The sequence below is a fragment of the Scyliorhinus torazame genome, chromosome 9 (assembly GCF_047496885.1).
Source record: "Scyliorhinus torazame isolate Kashiwa2021f chromosome 9, sScyTor2.1, whole genome shotgun sequence".
In the NCBI taxonomy this organism is placed as follows: domain Eukaryota; kingdom Metazoa; phylum Chordata; class Chondrichthyes; order Carcharhiniformes; family Scyliorhinidae; genus Scyliorhinus; species Scyliorhinus torazame.
Window position 1 is genome coordinate 135408413 of NC_092715.1, and position 27325 is coordinate 135435737.

At 52.1% G+C, this 27325-nt stretch overlaps 1 protein-coding gene across 1 annotated transcript in view; it reads left to right on the top strand.

The window, feature by feature from the left end:
- The window catches only part of prdm6 (PR domain containing 6), a 397085-nt gene that overhangs the window by 298453 nt on the left and 71307 nt on the right, over window positions 1-27325 (top strand). Inside the window, exon 6 of the mRNA XM_072516543.1 lies at window positions 20870-21206. Coding sequence (XP_072372644.1) covers window positions 20870-21206 — 337 coding nt within the window. The remainder of the gene's footprint in view (window positions 1-20869; window positions 21207-27325) is intronic.

The window sequence follows — 27325 nt, forward strand, 5'->3', positions numbered from 1 at the left end:
TAGCAGTGAACAGTTAAGCCCCTAGTCAGGCGAATCAAGCATCTGGGGACTCCAGCTCTGCGTGATTCATGAGGGGGAATCATTTTTTGCATTTAGTATGGGTGGATTGTGTTCGGGATCATTCTGGCCCACCCAGTCGGAATCTCACCACGTTACCTGTCGGATTTGGAGGAAAATGTAGCCGGTCTGATTAGTAAATTCACGGATGACACCAAAGTTGGTGGAGTGGCAGATAGTGTTGAGGATCATCAGAAGATACAGCAGGACTTCGATAGGTTGGAGACTTGGGCAGAGAAATGGCAAATGGAGTTTAATCAGGACAAATGTGAGGTAATGCATTTTGGTAGGTCTAACATAAAGGGAAATATACCGTAAATGGCAAAACTCTTAGGAACATAGAAATTCAGAGAGATCTGGGTGTGCAGGTCCACAGATCTTTGAAGGTGGCAACACAAGCGGACAAGGTAGTCAAGAAAGCATACGGAATGCTGGCCTTCATTGGACAGGGCATCGAGTATAAAAACTGGCAAGTCACGCTACAGTTGTATAGAACCTTGGTCAGGCCGCACTTGGAATATTGCGCACAATTATGGTCGCCACATTACCAGAAGGATGTGGAGTCTTTGGAGAGGGTGCAGAAGAGGTTGACCAGGATGTTGCGTGGTCTGGAGGATGTTTGCTATGAGGAGAGGCTGAATAGATTCGGACTGTTTTCATTAGAAAGATGAAGGTTGAGGGTTGACCTGATAGAGGTCTACTAGATCATGTGGGGCGTGGATAGAGTAGATCGGCAGGCACTCTTTCCCAGGGTGGAGGGGTCAGTCACCAGGAGGCATAGGTTTAAGGTCCTTGGGGCAAAGTTTAGAGGAGATCTGTGAGGCAGGTTTTCTTTTTTTAATAAACATTTTATTGAGGTTTTTTTTGGCATTGTAACAACAGCAATATGTACATAAAAATATAAACATAGTTCAAATACCACCTCCCTCCCCCACAGGTCCCACCATTACTTAACCCCCTACTCTACGCTAACCTAATCCCCTCCCCCTTCTGCTGACGATTAATTCTCTGCGAGGAAGTTGACGAATGGTTGCCACCTCCGGGCAAACCTTAACAATGACCCTCTCATGGCGAACTTAATTTTCTCCAGGCAGAGAAAGCTAGCCATGTCCAATAGCCAGGTCTCTGACTTCGGAGGCTTTGAGTCTCTCCATGCTAGTAATATCCACATCCGGGCTACCAGGGAAGCAAAGGCCAGAACGTCTGCCTCTTTCTCCTCCTGGATTCCCGGATCCTGCGACACCCCGAAAATCACCACCTCTGGACTCACTGCCACCCTCGTATGTAATACCTTGGACATGATGTCAGCAAATCCCTGCCAAAATCCCCTCACCTTTGGACATGCCCAGAACATGTGGACATGGTTCGCTGGTCCTCCCGCACATTTTGCGCACCTATCCTCCACCCCAAAGAATCTGCTCATCCGGGCCACTGTCATGTGAGTCCGGTGCACAACCTTGAATTTAATCAGGCTGAGCCTGGCACACGTCGCGGTCGCGTTGACGCTACTCAACGCGTCCGCCCAAAGGCCCTCCTCTATCTCTCCCCCCAGCTCCTCCTCCCACTTTCGCTTCAGCTCCTCGGTTTGCGTCTCCTCTAATCCCATGAGCTCCTTATAAATATCAGAAACGCTCCCCTCACCTATCCATCCTCTAGAAACCACCCTATCCTGAATCCCGCTTAGTGGCAGAAGTTGGAAGGTTGGTACCTGTCTACGCAGAAAGTCCGGCACCTGCAGATATCATAATTCGTTTCCACCCACCAATGCAAACTTCTCCTCCAGCACCCTCATACTTGGAAAGCTCCCCTCTATAAACAAGTCCCCCATCCTCTCAATCCCCACTCTCCGCCAAATTCGGAACCCCCCTGTCCATCCTCCCCGGGGCAAACCGGTGATTATCGCAGATTGGGGACCAGACCGATGCTCCCACTGCTCCCACATGTCTCCTCCATTGCCCCCAGACTCTCAAGGCCGCCACCACCACGGGGCTGGTGGTGTACCACGCCGGCGGGAACGGCAGAGGCGCAGTTACCAGCGCCCCCAGACTTGTGCCCATGCAAGAAGCCGCCTCTATACGCACCCATGCCAACCCCCCCCACCAGCCAATTCCTTATCATGGCTATGTTAGCCGCCCAGTAATAATTGCTAAAGTTCGGCAGCGCCAGCCCACCCCCCCCCCCGACTCTGCTCAAGCATTACCCTTCTCACTCGCAGGGACTCCCCCCCCCCCCCCCCCCCCCCCCCCCCCCATACAAGCCCGTTATAACTTTATTGACCCGCTTAAAAAAGGACTGCGGGCTGAAGATGGGGAGACATTGAAAAACAAACAGGAATCTTGGGAGGACCGTCATTTTCACCGTTTGGACTCTGCCCGCTAGAGACAACGGGAGTTCATCCCATCTCTGGAAATCCTCCTTCATCTGATCCACCAACCGGGCCAAGTTCAATTTATGTAGCTGGCCCCAATCCCACGCCATTTGGATACCTAGGTACCTGAAACTGTCCCCTACCACTCTGAATGGCAGTTCCCCCAGTCGCATCTCCTGTCCCTTCGACTGGACTATAAACATCTCGCTCTTCCCCATATTAAGCTTATACCCCGAAAACCGGACGAATTCCCCCAAAATTCCCTTAATTTCTTCCATCCCCTCAATTGGATCCGAAACATACAAAAGCAGGTTGTCCGCATAGCCAGAGCAAACAGCAGTGGGGGAAGGGGACATCCCTGTCTCGTCCCCCGGTGCAGTCTAAAATAGTCCAAAGTCGTCTTGTTCGTCCGTACAGTTGCCACAGGAGCCTGGTACAGCAACCTGACCCAGTCAATAAAGCCCCTCCCAAATCCGAACCACCCCAGAACCTTCCATACATAATCCCACTCAACCCGGTCAAAAGCTTTCTCCGCATCCATCGCGACCACTACCTCCACCTCCCTACTTTCCGGGGGCATTATGATCATATTTAACAGCCTTCTTACATTGGCCACCAGCTGCGTGCCCGCAACGAACCCCGTCTGAGCCTCCACAATGGCGTTCGGCACACAATTCTCAATCCTGGAGGACAAAATTTTGGCCAGCAGTTTGGCTTCTACATTCAGCAGGGAAATAGGCCTGTAAGACCCACATAGCTCTGGGTTCTTGTCCCATTTCAGGATAAGCAAAATCGTGGCCTGTGACATCGTCTGGGGCAGAACCCCCCTTTCCCTAGCCTCGTTAAACAACTTCATCAGCACCTGTCCCAATATCCCGGAGAACTTTTTATAGAACTCCGCTGGGTACCCGTCCGGTCCCGGGGCCTTACCCAACTGCATGGCCCTCAAGCCCTCCACTATCTCTTCCAACCCGATCGGGGCCCCCAGACCCTCTACCAGCTCCCCGTCCAACTTTGGGAAAGTCAGCCCCTCCAGGAAGTGCCTCATCCCCTCTAGCCCCGCAGGGGGTTCCGACCTGTACAACCTGCTGTAAAAATCCCGAAACGCCTTACTCACCCCTGCTGAGTCCTCAACTAAGTTCCCATCCACGTCAATAACTTTCCCTATTTCTCTAGCTGCCTCTTTCTGAGCTGCTGTGCAAGCATCCTGCTGGCCTTCTCATCATGCTCGTATAACACCCCCGTCGCCTTTCTGAGCTGTTCCACTGCCCTCCCTGTGGTTAACAAGCCAAACTCCACCTGTAGCCTCTGCCGTGCCCTTAAAAGCCCTATCTCTGGAGTCTCCGCGTACCTCCTGTCGACTTGTAGAATCTCTTTTACCAGTCGGTCCGTTTCTGCCCTGGTCCGTCCTGTCCCTGTGAGCCCGGATCGAGATCAGCTCTCTTCTCACCACTGCCTTCAGCGCTTCCCAGATCACCGCTGCTGAGACCTCCCTCGTATCATTTACCTGCAGGTAATTCAGCATGCATTTCCTCAGCCTCTTGCACACCGCTTTGTCCGCCAATAGTCCTACATCCAACCTCCATTGCGGGCGCTGCTTGCTATCCATACTAACCTGCAGGTCCACCCAGTGCAGAGCATGGTCCAAGATCGTAATCACCAAATACCCCATGTCCACCACCCCTGCCAGCAAGGCCCTACCCAAAACAAAGAAATCGATCCAAGTGTATACCTTATGCACGTGGGAGTAGAAGGAAAATTCCTTCACCCTCGGCTGCCTAAATCCCCATGGATCCACCCCACCCCCATCTGCTCCATGAACCATTTCAGTTCCTTTGCCATTGCTGGCACGCTGCCCGTTTTCGAGCATGACCGATCCAGGCCAGGATGAATAACTGTATTAAAGTCCCCTCCCATGATCAGTTTGTGCGAGTCCAGGTCCGGTATCTTCCCCAACATCCTCTTTATAAATTCCACGTCATCCCAAGTTGACACATATACATTAACCAACACTACCTTCATCCCCTCCAGCTTATCACTAACCATAATATATCGACCCCCCACATCCGAAACTATTCTACACAACTCAAATACCACACGCTTATTAATCAAGATCGCAACCCCTCTAGTCTTTGTATCCAACCACGAGTGGAAAACCTGACTGACCCAGCCTTTCCTCAATCTAACCTGGTCCACTACTCGAAGGTGCGTCTCCTGCAGCATTACCAAGTCCGCCTTCAGTCCCCTCAGGTGTGCGAACACACGTGCCCTCTTAACCGGCCCATTTAACCCTCGAACATTCCAGGTGATCAGCCTAGTTGGGGGGGGCAAAGTGCCCCCCCCCCTCCGCCGATCAGCCATTCCCTTTCTTGGGCCCGCCTCCAGCCCATGCGCCGCGCCTTCTCCGGCCTGCCCCCCGGCGGTCCCCCCCACCGACCTCCTCACTGTCTCTCCACCGAAGTCCCTCGCTCGTCAGCAAAACCACCCAACCTAGCAACACTACTCTAAAATGTAATCCATATAGTAAACTAAACATATGCACACCCCCCACTGCGCTTCAGTGAGCTAGCTCACCCAGCTAGCTTGGTGGCCCTCGCCCCAATGCCAAAAGGTCTCCCACCTATTGTTCCCTCACTCCCCTCCCCCCCCGCTCGTACAAACAGATTCCCTCCTCTAACAATCCCCACACAATCACCCAGCTGCAAAAAAAACACCACCCACCGAAACTCAAACAAGCACGTCTCCACCCCACAAAAGTGCACATCAACGAAAAAGACATTGCCAACATCCACTGGAAAGAAAACCCAAAAATGAAAGATCTTTCCCCCCCCCTTCTTAAACAGAACTCAAAAACAGAAGAGAAAAAATAAGAGGAGAAAAAACAAATTTTAAAAAAGAAATGGGCCCAATATAAGCCAACAAGTTGCGTCAAAATTCGAGAGTTATCAGCCCCCCACCAGTCCTTTTCTTTTTGCAAAGTCCAGCGCAAATTCGGGCGACTCAAAATAATGATGCTGGTCCTCATATGTGACCCAAAGACAAGCCGGATACAGCAGTCTAATCTTCACCTGTTTCTTGAAGAAGATTGACTTAACGTGGTTGAAGCCTGCCCTTTTCCTGGCCACCTCCACACTCAGGTCCTGGTACACCCGCAGGATACTGTTGTCCCACGTACAGCTCCACATTCGCTTGGCCCACTGAAGAATACATTCCTTGTCCAGGAACCTGTGGAATCTCACCACCATTGCCCTCGGAGGGTCCCCCACTCGTGGTCCATCTCCAAGGGTCCGGAGAATGTCCCCTCCCCCAGCAACTTCTCGAACATACCTGCTATGTATGCCCCAGCGTCAGCTCCCTCAGCCCCCTCCGGGAGCCCGACAATTCTTAAGTTCTGCCAGCGGGACCTATTCTCTAGGTCCTCCACCTTCTCCAGAAGACTTTTCTGCTGGTCCTGCAGCATCCCCACCTCCAGCTCCACCTCTGTTTGATGCTCCTCCTGCTCAGCCAGCGCCTTCTCAACTTCTGGACCACCCGATCCTGGGCCTCCAATCTGTGCTCCAGCCGATCAATCGACTGTTTAATCAGGTCCAGGCAGTCCCGTTTCTGCTTGGCAAAGCCGTCCTGGATGACCTGCAAATACTACTCCGTTGATCGCTGCGCCGACACCCCAGGGGTCCGGTCCTCGGCCATGCTGTCTCCTGCTGCAGCTTCAGCACAGCCCTCGCCTATCTTCCTACTTCTGCTTTTTCGTGCACTTCTGGTTCTTTTCTTCATACACCGATACATGGAAACGGTGCCCAATTGCCTCAGCCTTTGAATTCACCGTTTAAAACTGGAAAAATGTCCGGGGGAAAGAGCGGAAAGTGCGACCAGAGCGGGAGCCACCAATTGTGCAATTTACTCCTTCATAGCCGCCACCGAAAGTCCGTGAGGCAGGTTTTTTATGCAGAGGGTGGTGAGTGCCTGGAGCGCGTTTCCAGAGGAGGTTGTGGAAGGAAATTAAAGGCATTCAAAAGGCATCTTGCCAACACATGGATCGGATGGGTATAGAGGGATATAGCATAAGGAAGTGCTGAGGGTTTTGGCCAAGGTTGGTATCATGACCGGTACAGGCTTGGAGGGCCGAAGGGGCTGTTCCTGTGCTGGATTGTTCTTTGTTCTTTGTAGATGGCATCGAGTCATTTTTTTGGAAATTTCCGCCCAATGTTTTAGAAACTGTATAATGAACATTTGTATAAATGCTGGTGCAGATATAAATTCAGATCATTGTCTCATTGTAGCAAAAATTAAGATGAAACTGAAAATATCAAAGAAGGAAAAGATGTGCAATGATTTAGACCTTGAATATTGATGGATGAGAACATCAGAGAGGCATTCACTCTTAAAAAAACATGAACAAATATCTCAGGACTGAGGAAACATGTCTCAAGAACCAGAAATAGTAAATAAATAGAAAAACCTGAAAGAGAGTAGGCAACATACTGCAAAGGAAATATACCAAAATGGAAAAGCAAAAGAGACGAGGAGTGAATGACAGATGAGAAACTAGCAATAATGGTAGAAATGATGGCATGGTGGCACAATGGTTAGCACTGCTGCCTCACAGCGCCAGGGAACTGGGTTTGATTCCAGCCTTGGGTGACTGTATGTGTGGAGTTTGTAAGTTCTCACCTTGTCTGCGTGGGTTTCCTCCCACAGTTTTCCCCCACAAAGATGTGCAGGTTAGGTAGATTGGCCGTGCTAAATTCTCCCTTATTGATCAAACATGTGCAGGTTGGGTGGCGTTGCGGGGATAGGGCGGGGAGTGGGCCTGGGTAGAGGGCTCTTTCAGAGGGTCGTTGCAGACTTGATGGAGCAAATGGCCTCCTTCTGCACTGTAGGAATTCTATGATTCTATGAAAGGAGAAAGAAAAGAAACACACCTAAGTATGATGAAATTGAAAAGATGCAGTCAGTCCAGAGAGAACTGGTAGAATAAAATGTAAGATATTATTAGGCTTGGAAAGAAATCATAAATGAGAGTTATGCACTGGAAGGTGGAATCTCTGAAGGATAGAAAGAAGGGTTAACGGTTTTGTAATATGTAACTTATGAATTGTGAAATCTAAGATGTGAAAATCCAATCAAAACACTTTTTAAGAAAAATTCTGAACTCCCATAAGCCTGACTGTAGTTTGATTTAAAGTGTCCAATTCTTAATTTAAGATGTCCAATTTAATGATGTCCTCCTGGAGTACTGTGTGAAGTTTTGGTCTCTTCATCTAAGAAACTGCACTGGTACCAAGACTGGGAAAAGATACTGAACTGGGCAAGACACACACGGTCTTGTAAATGGGAGAGACACTCGATCCGTGTGTACCAGGACATTGGGGCAGACCTGGCCAAGCGTCGGGCGCAATTTATCACAGCCAAGTTGGCCCTTTTCAAGAACAACGTACGCTTCACCACAGCGGCAGAAGTAGATGAATTTGTGCACAAGCCCAGGCTGGGAAGGCAATGACAGTGAATCAGAGCTCCAGTCACATCGGTCAAAAAAAAGAGATTATTTGCGCGGGACTGATCTGCCTCGTCTTCGACCTGATGCTGAGTCTCAGAAATGAGGGGGTGAGAGCAGTAGGACATAAAAGGGGGTGAGGAGGGGGAAATACGTGTTCTGGCCATACTGGGGATCGTAACAGGTAACTACAGACTAAAGGGGGGCCACAGCCACAGTGGGAGGGAAGACAATTGCCTATAAATACATGTGCTGTTTTATGTTTGTCTTTTTTATTTTGTCCTTTGGCACGGTTTTGTAATATGTAACTTATGAATTGTGAAATCTAAGATGTGAAAATCCAATCAAAACACTTTTTAAGAAAAATTCTGAACTCCCATAAGCCTGACTGTAGTTTGATTTAAAGTGTCCAATTCTTAATTTAAGATGTCCAATTTTATCAGGCCTAAAATCCAGGCCTTGCCATGCTACCACACTGGAACAAGGAGATAAGTTTTTATATTTAGGGCAAATGATAACAGAAAATGGCAGATGTGATGCAGAAGTTAGAATACAATTAGAGGTAGCCAAAAGTAATAAACTCAAGCTTGTACCGAGGAAAAAACTCAAGAGACACGACATTCGATCTATTTTCCTGTATGCCTCAGAAACCTGGACAATAAATAAAAATCAGTGGAAGAAAATAGAGGCCTATGAAATGTGGATGCTGAGATGCTGAAAAATCCATATACAGACCATAAGACAAATGAAGGGGTTCTTGAAAGAGCAACAGGAAAAGAACTCTCAAAAGTGACACACAGAAAAAGAAATGCCAGTATTTCAGGCATATGATTAGAAATGAAAAGCTACAGAGATCCCTTTCAGAGGGCAAAGTGGAGGGCAGCACAAATGGATGTAGATGGCCGTAGACTGACATCACAGCAGTTGCAGACAAGCTACAGTGGATGTGTGAGGATGCACATCTATGAGTGAACTATATACTTGGGTGCCAAAATCCTGATTAATCCATTCCACTGGGAGTGTGTGATGGAGTAGAGTTATGTGGGTAAGGGGGGAAAGTGGAGTTAAGGATTATCATATCAGATCAATCATGATCTTATTGACTGGGGGGGCAGACCCGGTGGGCCAAATCGTGTGACACGATGGCACAGTGGTTAACACTGCTGCCTCACAGCAGCAGGGACTCAGGTTCGATTCTGACCTTGGGTGGCTGTTTTTGTGGAGTCTGCATATTCTTCCCATGTCTGCGTGGGTTTCCTCCGGGTGCTCCTGTTACCTCCCACAGTCCAACGATACGTAGGTTAGGTGGATTGGCCTTGCTAAATTGCAGTGACTTGGAAATATATCGCCGCTCCTTCACTGTCACTGGGGCAAAATCCTGGAACTCCCTCCCTAACAGCACTGTGGGTGTACCTAATCCTAAAGGGCTGCAGTGGTTCATGAAGGCAGCTCACCACCACCTTCTGAAGGGCAACTAGGGATGGGCAACAAATGCTGGCAAAACCAGCGACACCCACATCCCGTAAATTAATTTTTAAAAAATTGTCCCTTAGCTTACAAAGGTTAGATAGGGTTACAGAGATGGGGCAGGGGAGTGAGTCCGGGTGGGGTGCTGTTAAAGAGGGGCATTCAGACTCAATTGGCTAAATGGCCTCCTTCTGCACTGTAGGTATTCTACGAATGACCTATTTCTGCTCCTACTTCTTGTGGTCTTAGACACTAATTGCGTCCAAAATTACAGGAATTTGGTCATTGTCGTGTTCATAATCAGAAGCATTAATAACACCTTCCCTGAGTTACTGCTAAGAAATGCCATAATTTATTACATTTGGTGAGAAGAGTTTTGGAACCTATTCTGGGCCCTCGGCAGTAGTCTGGGGCGTCATTCTCCGACCCCCCGCCGGGTCGGAGAATGGCCGTTGGCCGCCGTGAATCCCGCCCCCGCCCCCGCCGAAGTCTCCGAAGGGAGAAAAGTCGGCGGGGCGTTAATGGCGCCGCTGCCGCGGAGAATGTCACGGGCCTGCGCAAGGCAGCCGATTTTCGGCCTGCCGATATTCTCCCTTCCGGATGGGCCGAAGTCCCGTCGACGTGATGACCGTTCACGTCGACGTCAATCAAACCTCCTTTTCATCGGCGTGACCCGGTGCTCCAGGCTCACGCCGACCAGCGAGGAGGTGAGTGACGGCCTGGGGGGTTGGCTCTGGGCAGGAAATGGCGTGGCCGCAGACTGATTGCCTGAGAAGAGGTGTGTCTCGGCTTGTGTGTGTGTGCGGCGGGGGGGGGGGGGGGTGGTTAGAGTAGGCTGGGCTCCGGGGGAGTGCCGGGAGGGGGTCCGTGCCGGGGTGGAGGTTGTGGAGGGGGTCCGTGCCGGGGTGGAGGTTGGGGGTTGTGGAGGGGGTCCGTGCCGGGGTGGAGGTTGGGGGGGGGGGGTCCGTGCTGGGGTGGAGGTTGGGGGTTGGGGAGGGGGTCCGTGCCGGGGTGGAGGTTGGGGGTTGTGGAGGGGGTCCGTGCCGGGGTGGAGGTTGGGGGTTGTGGAGGGGGTCCGTGCCGGGGTGGAGGTTGGGGGTTGTGGAGGGGGTCCGTGCCGGGGTGGAGGTCGGGGGGGGGGGGGTCCGTGCTGGGGTGGAGGTTGGGGGTTGTGGAGGGGGTCCGTGCCGGGGTGGAGGTTGGGGGGGGGGGGTCCGTGCTGGGGTGGAGGTTGGGGGTTGTGGAGGGGGTCCGTGCCGGGGTGGAGGTTGTGGAGGGGGTCCGTGCCGGGGTGGAGGTTGGGGGTTGTGGAGGGGGTCCGTGCCGGGGTGGAGGTTGGGGGTTGTGGAGGGGGTCCGTGCCGGGGTGGAGGTTGGGGGGGGGGGGTCCGTGCCGGGGTGGAGGTTGGGGGGGGGTCCGTGCTGGGGTGGAGGTTGGGGCGGGGGGGGGTCCGTGCCGGGGTGGGTGATGGGAGGGCAAATGAGTTGGTCCACCTGGCCAGGTGCCAGCCTCCAACAGTTGGACCCATGCGGTCCATGCCACCTGGCTGGGGGGAGGAGGGGATATGGGCAATGATGACATGTCGTCGTTCCCCTCCCCCCCACCAGGTCGTCATGTTTTCAGATCATCCAGCGATGTTGGCCGCCGTGGTGGCAGCCGCTCATGTCTATGTTGCCCTGGATGAGGAGGAGGAGGAGGAGGAGGAGGAGGAGGAGCGTGCCAGAGAGGCGGCGCAGGCTGCCGCAGAGGGGCAGGCGGCAGCCGCCCAGGCTGGAGGGACACCTGACCGACAGGACGAGGAGGGGGAGGAGGACGTCGCGGCCCCACGGCAACGGAGGCACCCGAGGGCGCCCCGTGTGTACCGGCCCCGGCAGTCATACCAGGACCTCACGGACCGGGAATGCAGGAGGAGACTCCGGATGAGCCGGGAAACCGTGGCACACATCTGCCACCTGCTGGCACACCTGTCACCGCGTGGCACTGGCGGGGGACACCCTCTCCCCGTGTCCGTCAAGGTTACGGTGGCCCTGAACTTTTATGCAACGGGGTCATTCCAGGCACCGAGTGGGGACCTGTCCGGCATATCGCAGACATCGGTGCATCGGTGCATCCGGGCAGTGACAGATGCCCTTTATGCCATGGCGCACCGCTACATCCGCTTCCCCGTGGACCGGGCCAGCCAAGATGCCCGGGCCGTGGGCTTCTCTGCCATTGCCGGGTTCCCCATGGTCCAGGGCGCGATCGATGGGATGCACGTCGCCGTGCGGCCACCTGCAGATAACAGGGCCGTGTTCACTAATAGGAAGGGGACCTATTCGATGAACGTACAGGTGGTCTGCGACCACCGCATGATGATCCTGCACGTCTGCGCCCGTTACCCAGGCAGTGTACACGACTCATTCGTGTTGTCGCGGTCATCCATCCCCGGCATGTACGAGGGACGCCATCCCCGGCTGAGGGGCTGGTTGCTGGGCGACAGGGGCTACCCATTGCGATCGTGGCTGATGACGCCTATACGGAGGCCACGCAATGAGGCGGAGAACCGCTACAATGATGCCCATGTAGCGACAAGGGGAGTGATCGAGAGGTGCTTTGGCGTGCTGAAGATGCGTTTCAGGTGCCTGGACCTCTCTGGGGGCGCCCTCCAGTATCGGTCAGATAGGGTCGGCCGCATCATTGTGGTGTGCTGCGTCCTGCACAACATAGCCCAGCAGAGGGGCGATGTGCCGCAGGCAGAGGAGGGCGGAGTGGAGGAGCAGCAGGAAGAGGCCCAGTCCTCCCCAGATGAGGGGGATGGGGGCAATGGTCAGGGCAGACGGGGTAGACACAGACGGGTGGCTGTCCACCGTTACCGGCTGGCCCAGCGGGCACGGGACAGACTGATAGACGCCCGCTTCACTGACTAGATGGGCGTGGGAATCGGGTAGTATGGCCACAGACCGCACACCATGACAACAGCCGACCACCCACACCCCCCACCCATCCATCCACCCAGCACCATCACCCCCCTCCCCAACCCCACACACCCCACCCGCATGCACACCACCCCCCCACTCCCAATTGCCGATCCACCGGCGGCACAACGGGCCGGGCTCACCCAGTTGCGGGTGGACGCGTGTCTATCGCAGGCCATGGAGAATGATGACAGCCCGCCTCCGATGAGCTCCTGGCTCTACATCGTTGGACTATGTCTGACCCATGGCCACAGTACCACCATCCACCCGGACCATCCCTGCATGCGGCTGTGATACTGCAGCGCACGGTCCCGTCCTCTGCCCGGGGGATGTTGATGGCGGCCCAGGGGGAAGGGGGCAGACTCACCTGGGGCTGAGGTAAGACCACCCCTCACACACACACTTGCGCTCAACGTACATGACACCCCCGCACACTTTGGACAGAGCATAAAGGCAGCTTCGGTAGGTGTAACATTGACTTTAATAACCAAAGGAGTTCATGCACGTGCCCTAGCGCCTAAAACTCATCTGTGCCCTGCACCCGTGCCAACTTACTCAGTGTCTAATTGTTTGGCCTTACGGGCCCTTTGACTACGTCTACGTGGTTCCCCAGACGGTACAGCAGAACTGGAGGTGGACTCCTGTGATTCCTGCCCTCTGACACTGGATCCCTTTGGCGGCCGTTTCCTGGGGCGTCCTGGCCTAGATGGGCCAGGCTGCGGCCCGGGCGACTGGGATGGCGAGCTGCCAGCCTGTCCTGCCCGTTGCCCACCCGATGCACCTGGGACGGAAGGGGGGGAGTCCGAGGTGTCGCGGTGTACCGGGACCTCCCCTACAGAGGGAGCCGGGATGGACCACACCACCTCCTCCTCCCTCGGGGTGCCCGATGGCCCCCAGGCCTCTACATGGGTGGGGGATGCGAACGGACTGGCCATCCGACGCGCCCCCGACATCTGGCGCTGCCAGTCCTGGAGGCCCGTGCTGGTATCGACAGGGGTCTGCAGGTTTGCAGCCATGGAGCCCAGGGGGTTGTCGAACCCTGTCTGCGACAGTGCGACGCCAGCTCGCACATGGCCACTGGCGCCGATGCCCTCAGCGATGGCCTGCTGAGACTGGGCCATGGCCTGCAGAGACTGGGCCATGGCCTGCAGAGACTGGGCTATGGCCTGCTGAGACTGGGCCATGGCCTGCTGAGACTGGGCTATGGCGTTGAGCGCCTCTGCCATCTGGCGCTGGCACTGGCTCATGGCCTCCTGTGAGAGGGCAGCCATTTCCTGGGCCACAGACGCCGCCTGCACGGAAGGCCCCAGGCCTCGCAAACCGTTCCCCATGTCTGACACCGTCGCACCCATTGCCTCCACCGCGGACGCCACCCGTGCGGTGTCAGCCTGGGTGGCACGCATGACCGGGACCACTCCCAGCTCCTGGACGCGGGTGGACTCCTCCACCTGCGACCGCAGCCGCCGCAAGCCACCCGTCACCCTATTCGCTCGTCTCCGTGTCGGTGGTTGCATCGGATCTATGTGTGGGTGTGGTAACTGCAGGAACCCGGGATCCATCTGGGCGGCAGATGTTCGCTTGGCCTGGGCTGCCCTCCGACCGCCCGGTCCCTCTGCTGCTCCTACCTCCACCTGCTGTACCGGGACGGCTGTGTTGTGCGCACCAGTGAGTGTACCAGACGCCTCATCACTAAAGTGCCCAACCGTGGTGAGTGTTTCTGCGATGGTGGAGGGTGTTGGTGACAGCAGTGGCGTTGTGTCGTGCTCTTCGTCCCACTCTGAGTCCATGGCACTTTGGGGTGGGGGTTCGTCTCCACCCATCCACTCTGAGTCACTGTCCGGTATTTCGTCTTCCCGGGTAGGGGTGTCCTGGGTAGTGCTGTCCCGGGTAGTGCTGTCCCGGGTAGGGGTGTCCTGGGTAGTGGTGTCCCGGGTAGGGGTGTCCTGGATAGTGGTGTCCTGGGTAGTGGTGTCCTGGCTCGGATGTGACGGGGGCCTGTGGCTGCCCCCCTCATCGCTGGGTGGTCGCTCCCGCACGTGACGGGGGTGTCGTCTCCCTGTTGCTCCAGGTCTCTCCGTCTCCCGTGGTCTCCGAGGGGCATCCTGCGGGCGTCGCATGCTGGAGGGTTCGGGTCTCTCCGTCTCCCGTGGTCTCCGAGGGGCATCCTGCGGGCGTCGCATGCTGGAGGGTTCGGGTCTCTCCGTCTCCCGTGGTCTCCGAGGGGCATCCTGCGGGCGGTCTGCATCTGCGGGGATGGGTGCCTGGACGTTTGGTCCTGCGATACACAATGAAGCATGCATGGTTAGACATCAGGCAGTGATCAGGTGATACGGGAGAGGGGGATATAGGGGAGGGGGGATATGGGGACGGGCTGTTGGTGGCTCACTTGCTCGTGGGGCCCCGACCTCTGCATCAGCAACCTCCCGGTCGTCAGGTCCGCCAGCCAGTTCCAGGGCCCTTTCCTCGTGTACGGTCAGTGGCCTCTCATCAGCGGGCCCTCCTCCAGTCCTCACATGCTCCCTATTGTTGTGTGCGCGCTTCTCCTGGGGGGGGGGGGGGGGGGGGTGGTGGCAGGGGTAAAAGGCAACAGTGTTAGGCAGGTATATGAATGCACGCCATCGGTTGCGCGTGCATTGCAGAGGTTAAGGTTAGGGCTGGATTCACTTGGGGATATGGGGGATATGGGGGAGGGGGGATATGGGGGAGGGGGGATATGGGGGAGGGGGGATATGGGGGAGGGGGGAATATGGGGGATATGGGGGAGGGGGGATATGGGGGAGGGGGGGATATGGGGGAGGGGGGATATGGGGGATATGGGGGAGGGGGGATATGGGGGATATGGGGGAGGGGGGATATGGGGGAGGGGGGAATATGGGGGATATGTGGGAGGGGGGATATGGGGGAGGGGGGATATGGGGGAGGGGGGATATGGGGGATATGGGGGAGGGGGGATATGGGGGAGGGGGGATATGGGGGAGGGGGGAATATGGGGGATATGTGGGAGGGGGGATATGGGGGAGGGGGGATATGGGGGAGGGGGGATATGGGGGATATGGGGGAGGGGGGATATGGGGGAGGGGGGATATGGGGGAGGGGGGAATATGGGGGATATGGGGGAGGGGGGATATGGGGGAGGGGGGATATGGGGGAGGGGGGAATATGGGGGATATGGGGGAGGGGGGATATGGGGGAGGGGGGGATATGGGGGAGGGGGGAATATGGGGGATATGGGGGAGGGGGGATATGGGGGAGGGGGGATATGGGGGATATGGGGGAGGGGGGATATGGGGGAGGGGGGATATGGGGGATATGGGGGAGGGGGGATATGGGGGAGGGTGGATATGTGGGAGGGGGGGATATGGGGGAGGGGGGATATGGGGGAGGGGGGATATGGGGATATGGGGGAGGGGGGAATATGGGGGATATGGGGGAGGGGGGGATATGGGGGAGGGGGGAATATGGGGGATATGGGGGAGGGGGGATATGGGGGATATGGGGGAGGGGGGGATTTGGGGGAGAGGGGATATGGGGGATATGGGGGACGCTCACCCTGCCTGCTCTGACGAGGTCGTTCACCTTCTTGTGGCACTGGGTGCCTGTCCGTGGTGTCAGGGCCACAGCGGTGACGGCCTCTGCCACCTCCCTCCACAGACGCCGGCTGTGGCGTGGGGCAACTCTGCGGCCGTGCCCGGGATACAGGGCGTCCCTCCTCTGCTCCACCGCATCCAGGAGCGCCTCCACATCGCGTGACTCGAACCTCGGGGCTGAGCGACGGCCAGCCATCAAGTCGGGTGTTGCGGTCGGCTGTTCCGGTCGGGTGGGGGGGGAGCTGCGCGGCCTTATGAGCCGTCACGCCGTGCAGCGCGTATGACGCTGCACGGCGTGAACCACTGCGCAAGCGCGGATCCCGTTACGTCGCTGCTAGCCCATTTCGGGCCGCAGACTATCGGCCCATTTTTATGACGTGACGCAAGTGGGATTTGCGCCGTTTTTTGCGCCGATCGGCGGAGTTTCCGCCGATAACGGAGAATTTCGCCCCACATCTGCTCTCCGATGTTAATTCTGCTGTAGTTTGATAATAATAATCGCTTATTGTCACAAGTAGGCTTCAATGAAGTTACTGTGAAAAGCCCCTAGTGACCACATTCCTGCGCCTGTTCGGGGAGGCTGGTACTGGAATTGAACCCGCGCTGCTGGCCTTGTTCTGCATTACAAGCCAGCTGTTTAGCCCACTGTGCTAAACCAGTCCCTGTGGGGCTGAGCATATGCAAGATAAAATTCTTGGGATAACTCAGGAACTTTCTTAAACATGCCCCATTGATGTAGAAGAGACGGGCAGAACACTCACCCATGTTCTTCCACGCCGGGAATACCTGATGAGGAGATACACTTCAGAGCTCACTGCAGGACCTCCTGGAAAGGATCAATGAATCGGGTTGGTGTAGGTGGCTGGACAGCCATCTCCATTCTTTTGGTTGCTGAAGCCTGAGGGATCAACCTGGAATGCAACTATTCTGACCCCTGCCAGAGCCCCTTCAGATAGAAATCCTGCCGATGACAGTCGATTATGCCTGCACTCTGTAGTTGTTAGGTACAACTGGAAGCAGGATGCTAATGCTATAAATGTGTTAAAAAGCCACAGCAAAGCCTGCTTTCTCACAATTGGGAGTCTGACCCACTGGTGGCCCCATGGCTGTCAGATAAATAAAAGATTCTTCCCAACCTTTCCGTTGACTAGACAGGTCTGGGAATTTTCTGCACTATGTCCTGGAGAGCTTACTCTGGATCGTAGTAATCTTTCCATTTTTGTGTAACACGAATAGCAAATTCAGCCTGTACTGGATGTAAATGTTCTAGCACCTGATGAGGAAGATCTTGATTACAGTGAGGATGGTAAGGAGGTGGGACGGCACCAACACTAGACACAGCACTTAGAGTTCTTTGGTAACACTAATTAACCGGCACTTTACCTGAACAGGTCCGCTGCCTGCCACAACCCCTTCCCAATCTTTTCCCCTGCTTCCCTCACATCCCAAACTTCCCACTCTCCCTCACCCCCACACACCCTGACCTACGCTCCCATTGTTTTGACCAATATCTCCCTCATCCTTTGATAAATATCAACAGGGATCTACAAAATGCCTGATATTGCACCATCAGCAACTATGGCAGAAACACTCTGCAGAAGAATTAATGATTGCAAATGGTACTTACTTGAATGGTTCACACTAATCCCATGAAACAAAGTCATCACAATGGTGTTGGCCTACAATGCTAAATGATTTTTTTGGCCTTTTACCAATTCTAGGAGGTGCTTGCAAGGTAGTTTCACATTGGGAGATGAAAGGTGGTCAGATGGAGATGTTTGTGGTCAGCAACCTCCAGTAGCTCGGGTCTAAGCGTCGTAACTGTAGACTGCAGCATTTTAGTGTGGGATTTTTGCCACACTGTCAGATTTGGAGCAGGGAAAGCACCAAGAAAATTCCCAGCATTTGGCTGAGAAGGAGGCATCTGAGAAGTTTATAAAATAGTATGTGATATGGGAAAGATAAATCCAGAATTTTCCTTTAAATTACATTGCAGCACTGCTGCCTAGGACGCTGAGGGCCTGGGTTCGAATCCTGGCCCTGGGTCACTGTCTGTGTGGAGTTTGCACATTCTCCCCGTGTCTGCGTGGGTTTCACCCCCACAACCCAAAGATGTGCAGATTAGGTGGATTGGCCACGCTAAATTGCCCCTTAATTGGAAAAAATAATTGGACACTCTAAATTTTTTTAAAAAATTACATTGGAAGAGTAGGATGAGGAGGCATTGCGCAAAAATAATAAAAGGAAATTTAGAACTGATGTCAAGAAATTCTCCATCACGCAAAACATCATTAGTGTAAAGAATAGAATTCCAGGATGAGTAGTGGAGGCAAATACTCTGAATCTTTAAGGGACAATTTAAACAAAATAATAATTCATTGATTGGATGTGGGCGTCGCTGGCTGGACCAGCGCTTATTGCCCATCAACCAAGTAGCTGCTCAGCCATTTAATAATCAACTAAATTGCTGTGTGTCTGGAGTCACATGTAGGCCAGACTGGGTAAGGATGGCAGATTTATTAGATTTTCTTGAACTTCAGATTTTTATTGAATTCCAATTTCACCATCTGCTGTGGTGGGATTCAAAACCACATCATCAGAGTGTTACCCTGAGTCTCTGGATTACTGGCCTTGTGAAGATACCACTGCACTGCTGCCTCCCTTGTGTGGTGTATTGGGGCAACTGAGGATCTTTCTGGTTGGGTTAATAAAGATGGGCTTGGCTGTCTTCACCCATAGTAACTACAGTGATTTTGCAATTATAGACAAGGAAACACAACATTTTAGTGAAAGAACCGTAAATGAATCTGTTTGGGGCTGTCACTGCTTGTAGCCGCAGAGTCTCAGATGTCTACAGCACAGAAAAGACCCTTCGGCCCATCGCACCTGCATCGGTCAAAAACAACCACCGACTATTCACATCCCATTTTCCAGCACTTAGCCCATGGCCTTGTATGCCTAGGCATTGCAAGTGCACATCTAAATATTTCTTAAATGTTATGAGGGTCTGTGCCTCCATCACCCATTCAGACAGTGATTTCCAGACTCCCACCAGCCTCTGGATGAAAAAGCTATTCCTCACATGCCCTCTAAGCCTCCTGTCCCTTATCTTAAATTTTTGCCCCTGGTCATTGATCCCTCCAACAAGGGGAAATGTTTCTTCCTGTCTACCCTATCTATGCCCCTCATAATTTTATACATCTCAATCATGTCTCCCGTCAGTCTCTTCTATTCCAAGGAAAACAACTCCAGTTCGTCCAATGTCCCTTCATAACTAAAACATTCCAGCCCAGGCAACATCCTGGTAAATTTCCTCTGCACCCTTTCCAATGCTATCACATCCTTCCTACAATGTGTATTCCAGAACTGCACACAATACTCTAGCTGCGGCCTAACCAACCTTTTATACAGTTCCAGCATAACCTCCCTGCTCTTAAATTCTATGCCTCGGCTAATAAAGGCAAGTATGCAATGTGCCTTCTTAACCACTGTATTTACCTGCTTCGCTACCTTAAGGGACCAGTGTACATGCACACCACGGTGTATCCCCTTGCGTTCTTTGTCCTGCCCAAGGACCTCACACTTATTCGGATTGAATTCAATTTGCCACTGATCAACCCATCTGAATCCTCCTGTAATCTATTTCAAACATATTCCAAACACTGAATAGCATGGGCTGGATTCTCCCAAAATAGGGCTATATCCCCACGCCGGTGTAAAAACGCTGGAGTTTCACTCCCCAGTTTTCCGCAAAAAATAAAGGTTAACTCGATTACCTCCTGGGGGCTAGCAGGGACCCGTGGAGCTTCACGCAGCTTTGGCTGCGGATAAGGGCCCCCGCACTTCCGGTTCCGAGTCCGTGCATGCGCATGGCGGTGGCCTCCAGTGGCCGCGGCGAACGCGAAGGCGGACTTTGACCATGGACCGACACGCATAATCTAGGCCCCCCCCCCCCCAGATCGGCCACACACCGCTGCATCGGACCAGCCTGATCGGTGCTCCGATTGCCCACAAGGCCCCCCCCTCCCTGGTGCTTGATCCCCCCGCCCCCCACCAGGGCGGCAGCGGACTGAGTCCACAGCCACCGCGTGAGAGTCCCGACCGGCCAGACCACATTAATTCCACGCCGTCGGGAACTCGGCCGATCGGGAGCGGAGTATCATTGGGATGGCTTCTGGCAATGGCCCCCCAGCTGCGTGGCGTAATTCGTGGACGAGCGATTCTTCGGGAGCCGGAGAATCGCCGGAGCAGCGCCGGTCCCGATTCGGCCGGGTACTTCGATTCTCCTCCCCTGTGCCAAATGCGATTTCAGCGCGGGACTGCGGAGAATCCAGTCCCATGCTTTTTATTCAAGATTGATTAAGAAAATGCTTCTGATATTGATCTAAAGATTTTTTTTTAATGAGAAAATTCCTAGCTCAAGTTGCTTTACTGCAAAGACTCAATTGTTGATAATGTGGTCAATAATATATGTCTTCTGTTCCGAATAAAGTACAAGTGTAATTGTTACAAACATATTTTATTTATTCTGCACCTTATCAAATCAAATAAAAATGGCCAGTGCTTTGCCAGTCTATTATCTTATTCCATTATCTTGGAAATGATCCAGGATGAAAATTATTGCTGGATCTTTCCCTCGCACTGCTTTGTTTCAGTTTTCCTAGTGATATGTACACTGGGACAGAGGTGACAGATTAACTCCCAACTCCATCTGTCCCTCTCCCTGATCCTGGCTAATCATGCTGCAACCATTTAAAAATGTGTTGCTCTAATAGGAAGGAAGAGCAAACCTCACTTACAGTTATTGAAAAGCTAAAAGAATGACTTTGGGTAAAGTTTGGATAATATATTCACAAGTATTTGAGATTGTCTTGCCTCAGTGGTTGAGTTACGGTTTCATATTTTTAAAGCAAAGGATGTTTCTTTTTTTTTATTCCCATAGTGAATGTCCCATCATCTCTTGCTGACGTAATGACCAGGCACGAGACGTTACAATCGTTCAACAAAACTGGCAAAATGCCACCTACGGGCGTATACCGTTCCCTGAGGTTTCCACAGACATCATGCAGCAAATCACTGTGTGACAAACCTGGGCCACATGACTCCATAGCTAACCATATCAATGCGAAGAACCAGCGAGTACTGGCAAGTCCAACCTCAACCAGTCATTTAAGTGGAGAATTCAGTGACTGGCATCTATGGAAATGTGGACAATGCTTTAAGACCTTTACCCAGCGGATTCTTCTACAGATGCATGTGTGTCCACAGAACCCAGACAGGTAACCAGAATCGAACACAGACACAGGAGAGTGGTGAGAATGTGGAATTCACTACCAAAGAGAATAGTTGAGGTGAATAGTGTAGATGCATTTAAGGGGAAAGTAGATAAGGACATACCAATGAAAGGAATAGTATGACATGCTGATAGGGTGGGATTAAGAGGGGAGTGAGGTTTTTGTGGACTATAAATATCAGCATAAGCCTGTTGGACTGAATGGTCGGTTTCTATGTTGTAATTACTACATGAAAACAATTGAGAGCTTAAATTTGCATCATTTAGCTTTTGCATTAATGGGAGGTCAGGCCCACTTTTTAAAGATTTAAATGAGGAATGCAATCAAATTAACCCTCTTTTGAAGAGTTTGCTTGCTCTTAACTGGGAATGCCAACTGCAGTTGGACTGGTTCCTGGAGATTTGGTCCCACGGCCTCCTGTCTTCAACAGCCTTGCAAAGTAATACAGATGTTTTCCCGCTTCCCCAATATTTCTTTAACTAACAAACATAAATGACTAAAAATTAAAATGAAAAAATACAATATTTTAATCTTCCCACAATTTTTGTCCTGGATTTTTCGGTCACAGCATTGTTCGGGAGAATAATTTTCAATTCCTGGAGACTCTAGAGCAATCCTGCAGGATTGGAAAGTCTCAGCTGGACTTTAGCGTCGGCTTTCAGACACCGGAAAGGCCAAAAAGTGGGTCCTGAGCTTGCACTTGCCAGAAGTGGGACTAGATTGGTGAATTTACCAAAAGCAACTTACTAATTCCCAATGAGAGGGCTGGCAACTCTGAAGATGCAGCAGACCCACTGGAGAGTTGGCTACTGCTGAGGCAGCTGAGAGAGCTAAATATCAAAATAAAAATCCCAAGGCACCAAGTAGGCAGGCCCTTCTGGTCGACCAATTGAAGACCCGAAGCTGGCCTTCCTTTCCTGTGATCTCCTCTTTGGTGGAGGGAGCCTCCAGCCCTGGACAGCGGGGGGGGGGGGGCTGCAGTGCGACCCAGCAAAATTGTGCTTAATAGAGCCTTTCATTTTTAATGAGGTAACCACCACTCTTTGGCAGACTGCCAATCTGCAGCTCGTCCCACCACTGGGAAATTCCCCCAGCAGCAGCACTGCATTGGGGTGCTGTCCCGATGCTGTTCCCAGTATTTTCCAGGACCCTCCACATCACAGTCTCCCAGCCTGTCACCCCATGGGGGAGACCTGCCCCCTGTGAGGGTTTTGCACCACTTACAGTTAAAACCAAGGCGACAAGGCAGTCCAAGATTTAAAGTGCAGCTGTTTTAATGAAACTGAGTATAACTTGAATAGTCCATTATTCCACATCTGGCCCATTTCTTTAAACAGGCATTTAGTAAACAATTACTTACACATTCAGAGCATTCACTGATTGTCTGAAAGTTGTTACTGCATCAAATATTTTATTCTGAGAGGAAGGGCAGTCCATATTAAAAAAATATCACCATACAGAACTTGCACATGGGAGTATTAAAGTCTGAGATGAGGGTGAAGTTAACAGAAGGAGCAGAAGCATCTGTGGTTCATATATTATGGGCTGGAAATGATCATGTGCACTGGCTGTGCCATGAGCAGCACAGACCCAAATAGAGAGTCATCCATAGGAAGCTCACTCCATCAGAGAAATTGATTTGTGGCTGCAGCAGGTGATAGTTCTAGAGGTGGGGACAGATTGGGCAATTGGGGTGGGGGACAACAACCAGGAATGCCGAATTGAGGAAAACACTCATGGTGTCCTGATTCTACACAAAGGGGTAAATGTTCCTGTCCCAAGCACCACGGGAATTGTCGCGGGCGGGAGAGAAACTTTGACGGGCTATCGAAAGGACCATTGACTTCGGGTGGAAATGTCCGGTCTCGGGGCGAGTGGGACCGGAAAACCACGCTCCAAGGATTTTTTAAACATAAGAATTTTATAAATTTGACAGTTACAGACCCCCAAAAATGACTGGATACATGCTTGCAGAGGGTATTACTTTACAGAGTTTGGGGGCCTAATGCCTCAGAGAGTTCCAAAAAATGGTTGTCACGGGTTTAGCAATGGGACCAACATCTGTGTAGATTAGCTGTAGGCTGTGCCGCTTATTTGTGCTTGTTGTATTGCTCGAGAAACAGGCGCAATGCCTGGAAATTTCTGAGAATGTGTTTTGTACTGAGCTGACACTAACTTTAAAGAATAATCCCAATGTATTTCAATTAAGAAAAAAAGGATGACTTCCATATTTTGCATTATTTTAACAAATGAATTTATATTATGAATTTATTGGATTTTTCAGGCCAACCAAGTAAAAATAAATTGAGTCTTGAAAATTAAGCTGTGAGTTGGAGTTTCGTCCTAATAATTTGTGCTATTAGAATTCAAATTAACCTGATATTCAAATTAAGCAATGTAAATAGCATAACAACATGGAAATCTAGTGGCCACAAAATTTGCAGAAATGGATACAATTTTGGTGTGATCTTTTACATGTGCATTAAGAGCATGCACTAGGAGTATGCAGAGTAGGGGCATTGTGACAATCCATGTGTCACACTAGTTGAGCTAGTGTTGAGATTTCTTACCTCAAGCCTCCAGCTAACACCCTCTCTTAACCTTGCACAGATGTGTACGCATTTAGCAGCAGGGAGGAGCCACCACAACACCATTTAAAGGGATGAACAACTACCTCAGGGTAGATGCTGATTGATATCTATTGACTGTTGCTGTGTTTAGACGTGCTGTGAGTTTTCCAGTGTTGCTTGGCGAATGCTGCAGGGAGTGGCTCTGCAGGGGGAGAATGACTTGGTTCTCTCTTTAAAGGTTTTGCTCAGCCTACTTGAGCCCAGTCAAAGGTGCTGTAGTTACCATTCCCCTTGGCCTTCAGCACAAGGATTATACCAGAATAGTAGGCTTCCCCACAGTGCAGACCCTGAGTGTACGTTTGATGTGTGACCATGCTCAGCAGGTCCAATCCCATTATAAAATATAATTGCAGCAGTCATGATGGCCTGGATTTTCATCATGAAGATGAATAGCACGAGTTGCGAAAATTCCCAGCTCAGCCCACCCAAATTGGGAGAAAGTACCCCCCAAAATGGCAAGATGGCACAGTGGTTAGCACTGCTGCCTCACTGAGCGAGGGACCCGGATTCATTTCGGCCTTGGGTGACTGTGGAGTTTACGCTTTCTCCCCGTGTCTGCATGGATTTCCTCTGGGTGCTCCGGTTTCCTCCCACTGTCCAAAGATGTGCTGGTTAGGTGGACTGGCCATGCTAAATTGTCCCTTATTAGGCAGGCCAGGTGGGATTATGAGATTATGCTGATACGGTGGGGAAGTGAGCCTAGGAAGGGTGCTCTTTCAGAGGGTCAGTGCAGATTCCATGGGCCAAATTACCTCCTTCTGCGCTGTAGGAATTCTATGGTTCTAAGACCAGATCTTCATTGCTGAGGGTCAAGCATAGGCTGGAGTCGGGACAGCCAACCCAGGAAGAAGTGCAGAGGCAGCCATAGGGCTGCCTGGTGCAGAGGTGGGACATTTAAAAGACCTGTCTTGGTGTTGTGGGACTTTCAGTGATAAAAAGAACATAGGCCCTCCAGCTGTTGCTCCTAACACCTCCCTTCACTCCCCCCCCCCCCCCCCCCACAAAAGCTACCCATGCCCAATCCATGTATTTTTCTTTTACCCCACCCACCCTCAAGCCCTCATGCCAGTATCTGTCCTTCCACCCACAATCTCAAGCACCTCATAACCTCATGCCGGACTCTACCATTCCACCCACCCCATATACCTGCTCATGGCCCCAATGTCAAGCTCTGATCATCCTATGCCCATTGAGCTGCTGTACATTTACTAATCCAATGACATCATAGTGTATAATGGAATCTGTAAAATGAAGATTTGGAAAAATGTAATCTATTGATAATTTCTCTTATGAGAAAGTCTGGATGGCAAGCTAATAAAAGTGCCAATCCTCCAGGCCCTTTGAACTTTCAAAAATATAAACCACAATCTCGTGAAACTACTTTTCCTATGCCAATAAAGATTGTGAAATTGATCGCCAAGACCAGAGAGCCCAAGGCATCAATCAAACATTGTTCCCTCTGGGGTGCATATATTCTCACTATTTAATAGCTGTCTGTGCTATCAGCCAAGCCACATTATGTACCTATCTCCACAATGCAGCTGGCCAGGTCGGGAGTGCCTGATGTGGATTTCTGACTGGAAGCAGCCTGCTCCCTTTGAAGGCACGACAATCCAGTAATGGCGTTAGGAATCCTGGAATTGGGAAAGACCTGCCATTTTTAAAGAGTTGCCGAGTCAACCTGACTGTGAAAATCCAGGCCAGTGTCTTGGCCTGCGCCTGTCCACTGTACCATCAGTATTTGAGCCACCATATCAAGCCAGGATGATAAGGGCTATCCACTGACCATCTTGTTAATGGCTCTGGTGCACAAACCAAACAGAAGTGGACAGCATTCACATATTGAGAGCCAAGCTGCCACATAAAAAATAATTGAGCAGACCATTGGGATGCTTAAACAATGTTTCTGCTGCCTAAATATCTCTGGAGGAGCCCTGCAATAGTTGCCAGAACATTGTTTCACAATTTGTCATCATCTGCTGTATGCTGCACAACCTGGCCATTATGAGGGAACAGCCTATGGCTGCAGGTATGCAATGAGCAGCTTAGAAACAGGAGGAGGAAAGGAGGAAGCAAACAACACATAGGTTATCCATGACTGCCTCATTCAACAGCAATACCTTTGAACATAACACTGATTCCTCATTCACCAACAATTCCTGATCTTGCCTTCCCACTCCTACTTGACATCACTTGATGAAACAAATGCCATGATAAATAAGCATTCCAAACTAAATTTATTGAACAGACTTTCTGTGGTAGTCGGTATTAGGGATATTACGGTACCCTGGAAAGAGCTGTAAGACCATTGGTGTGGGAGGTACCTGAGACTGCTATATCATTGGTGGAGCCAGCCTGCTGGTTCCGCCCAGTAAGGCGGAGTATAAGAGCATGTGTCTCCCCAGCAGCTGCATTCTGTAGCTGCGCTGCTGGGGGAAACAACTAGTGCAATAAAGCCTTCAATTGTCTCCAATCTCGCTTCTGGAGTTATTGATCGAGCATCAATTTATTGTACTAGATTTTAAAGAATGGAGCTCCGAATCAAGCCGGAGTGTCTGCAACTCAGCCCCCACGCGGCAAACTCAGCAGCAACCTTCAAGCACTTGCTGGTGTGCTTCAATGTGTACCTCAGGACGGCCACAACTACACCCACGGAGGACCAGACGATGCAAGTTCTTCACTCGAGGGTGAGCCCAGAGATCTACAGCCTCATTGAGGATGCGGACAATTTCGAGGCTGCAATGACCCTGCTGAAAGGACACTATATTCGCCCTGTAAACCAGGTCTACTCCCGACATCTCCTAGCGACGAGGCGACAAATCCCCGGGGAATCGCTGGAGGAGTTCAACCGTGCGCTCCTGGTGTTAGGTAGGAACTGTGACTGCCCGTAAGTTTCAGCCAGCGACCACACAGAACTTTTGATCCAGGACACATTCGTTGCAGGTATGCTGTCCTCCCAAATCCGCCAGCGGTTGCTGGCGAAAGAGACACTAGGCCTCAAGGAAGCACGGGCCCTTGCCAGCTCCCGGGATGTGGCCTCCCGAAACGCCCACGCTTACGTCCCCGACCGTGCGGCAGCCCCTTGGGCAGCATGGAACCCCCCCCCGCGGCCAACTCCGATGCATCCCCCATCCCCACACAAGCTTGTGCTGTGAGACTGCCAGGCAACCCCGGGGGGCCCCGCTGCTATTTTTGCAGGCAAGCCAATTACGCCCAGCAGCGCTACTCGGCCCGCTCATCCATCTGCAAAGGGTGCTGCAAAAGGGGCCATTTTGTGGCAGTATGCCAGGCCTGGGCGGTCGCTGCGGTCTCCGGGGGCGAACCGGAATCGCCACCCCAACTCTCTCCACGAACCACGCATGGCCAGCGGGCGCCGCCATCTTCCTTCTCCAGAGCCACGTGCGGCCTCCGGGCACCGCCATCTTGTTCCCCGGGGACCACGTGTGACGGATGTACGCCGCCATCTTGTACACT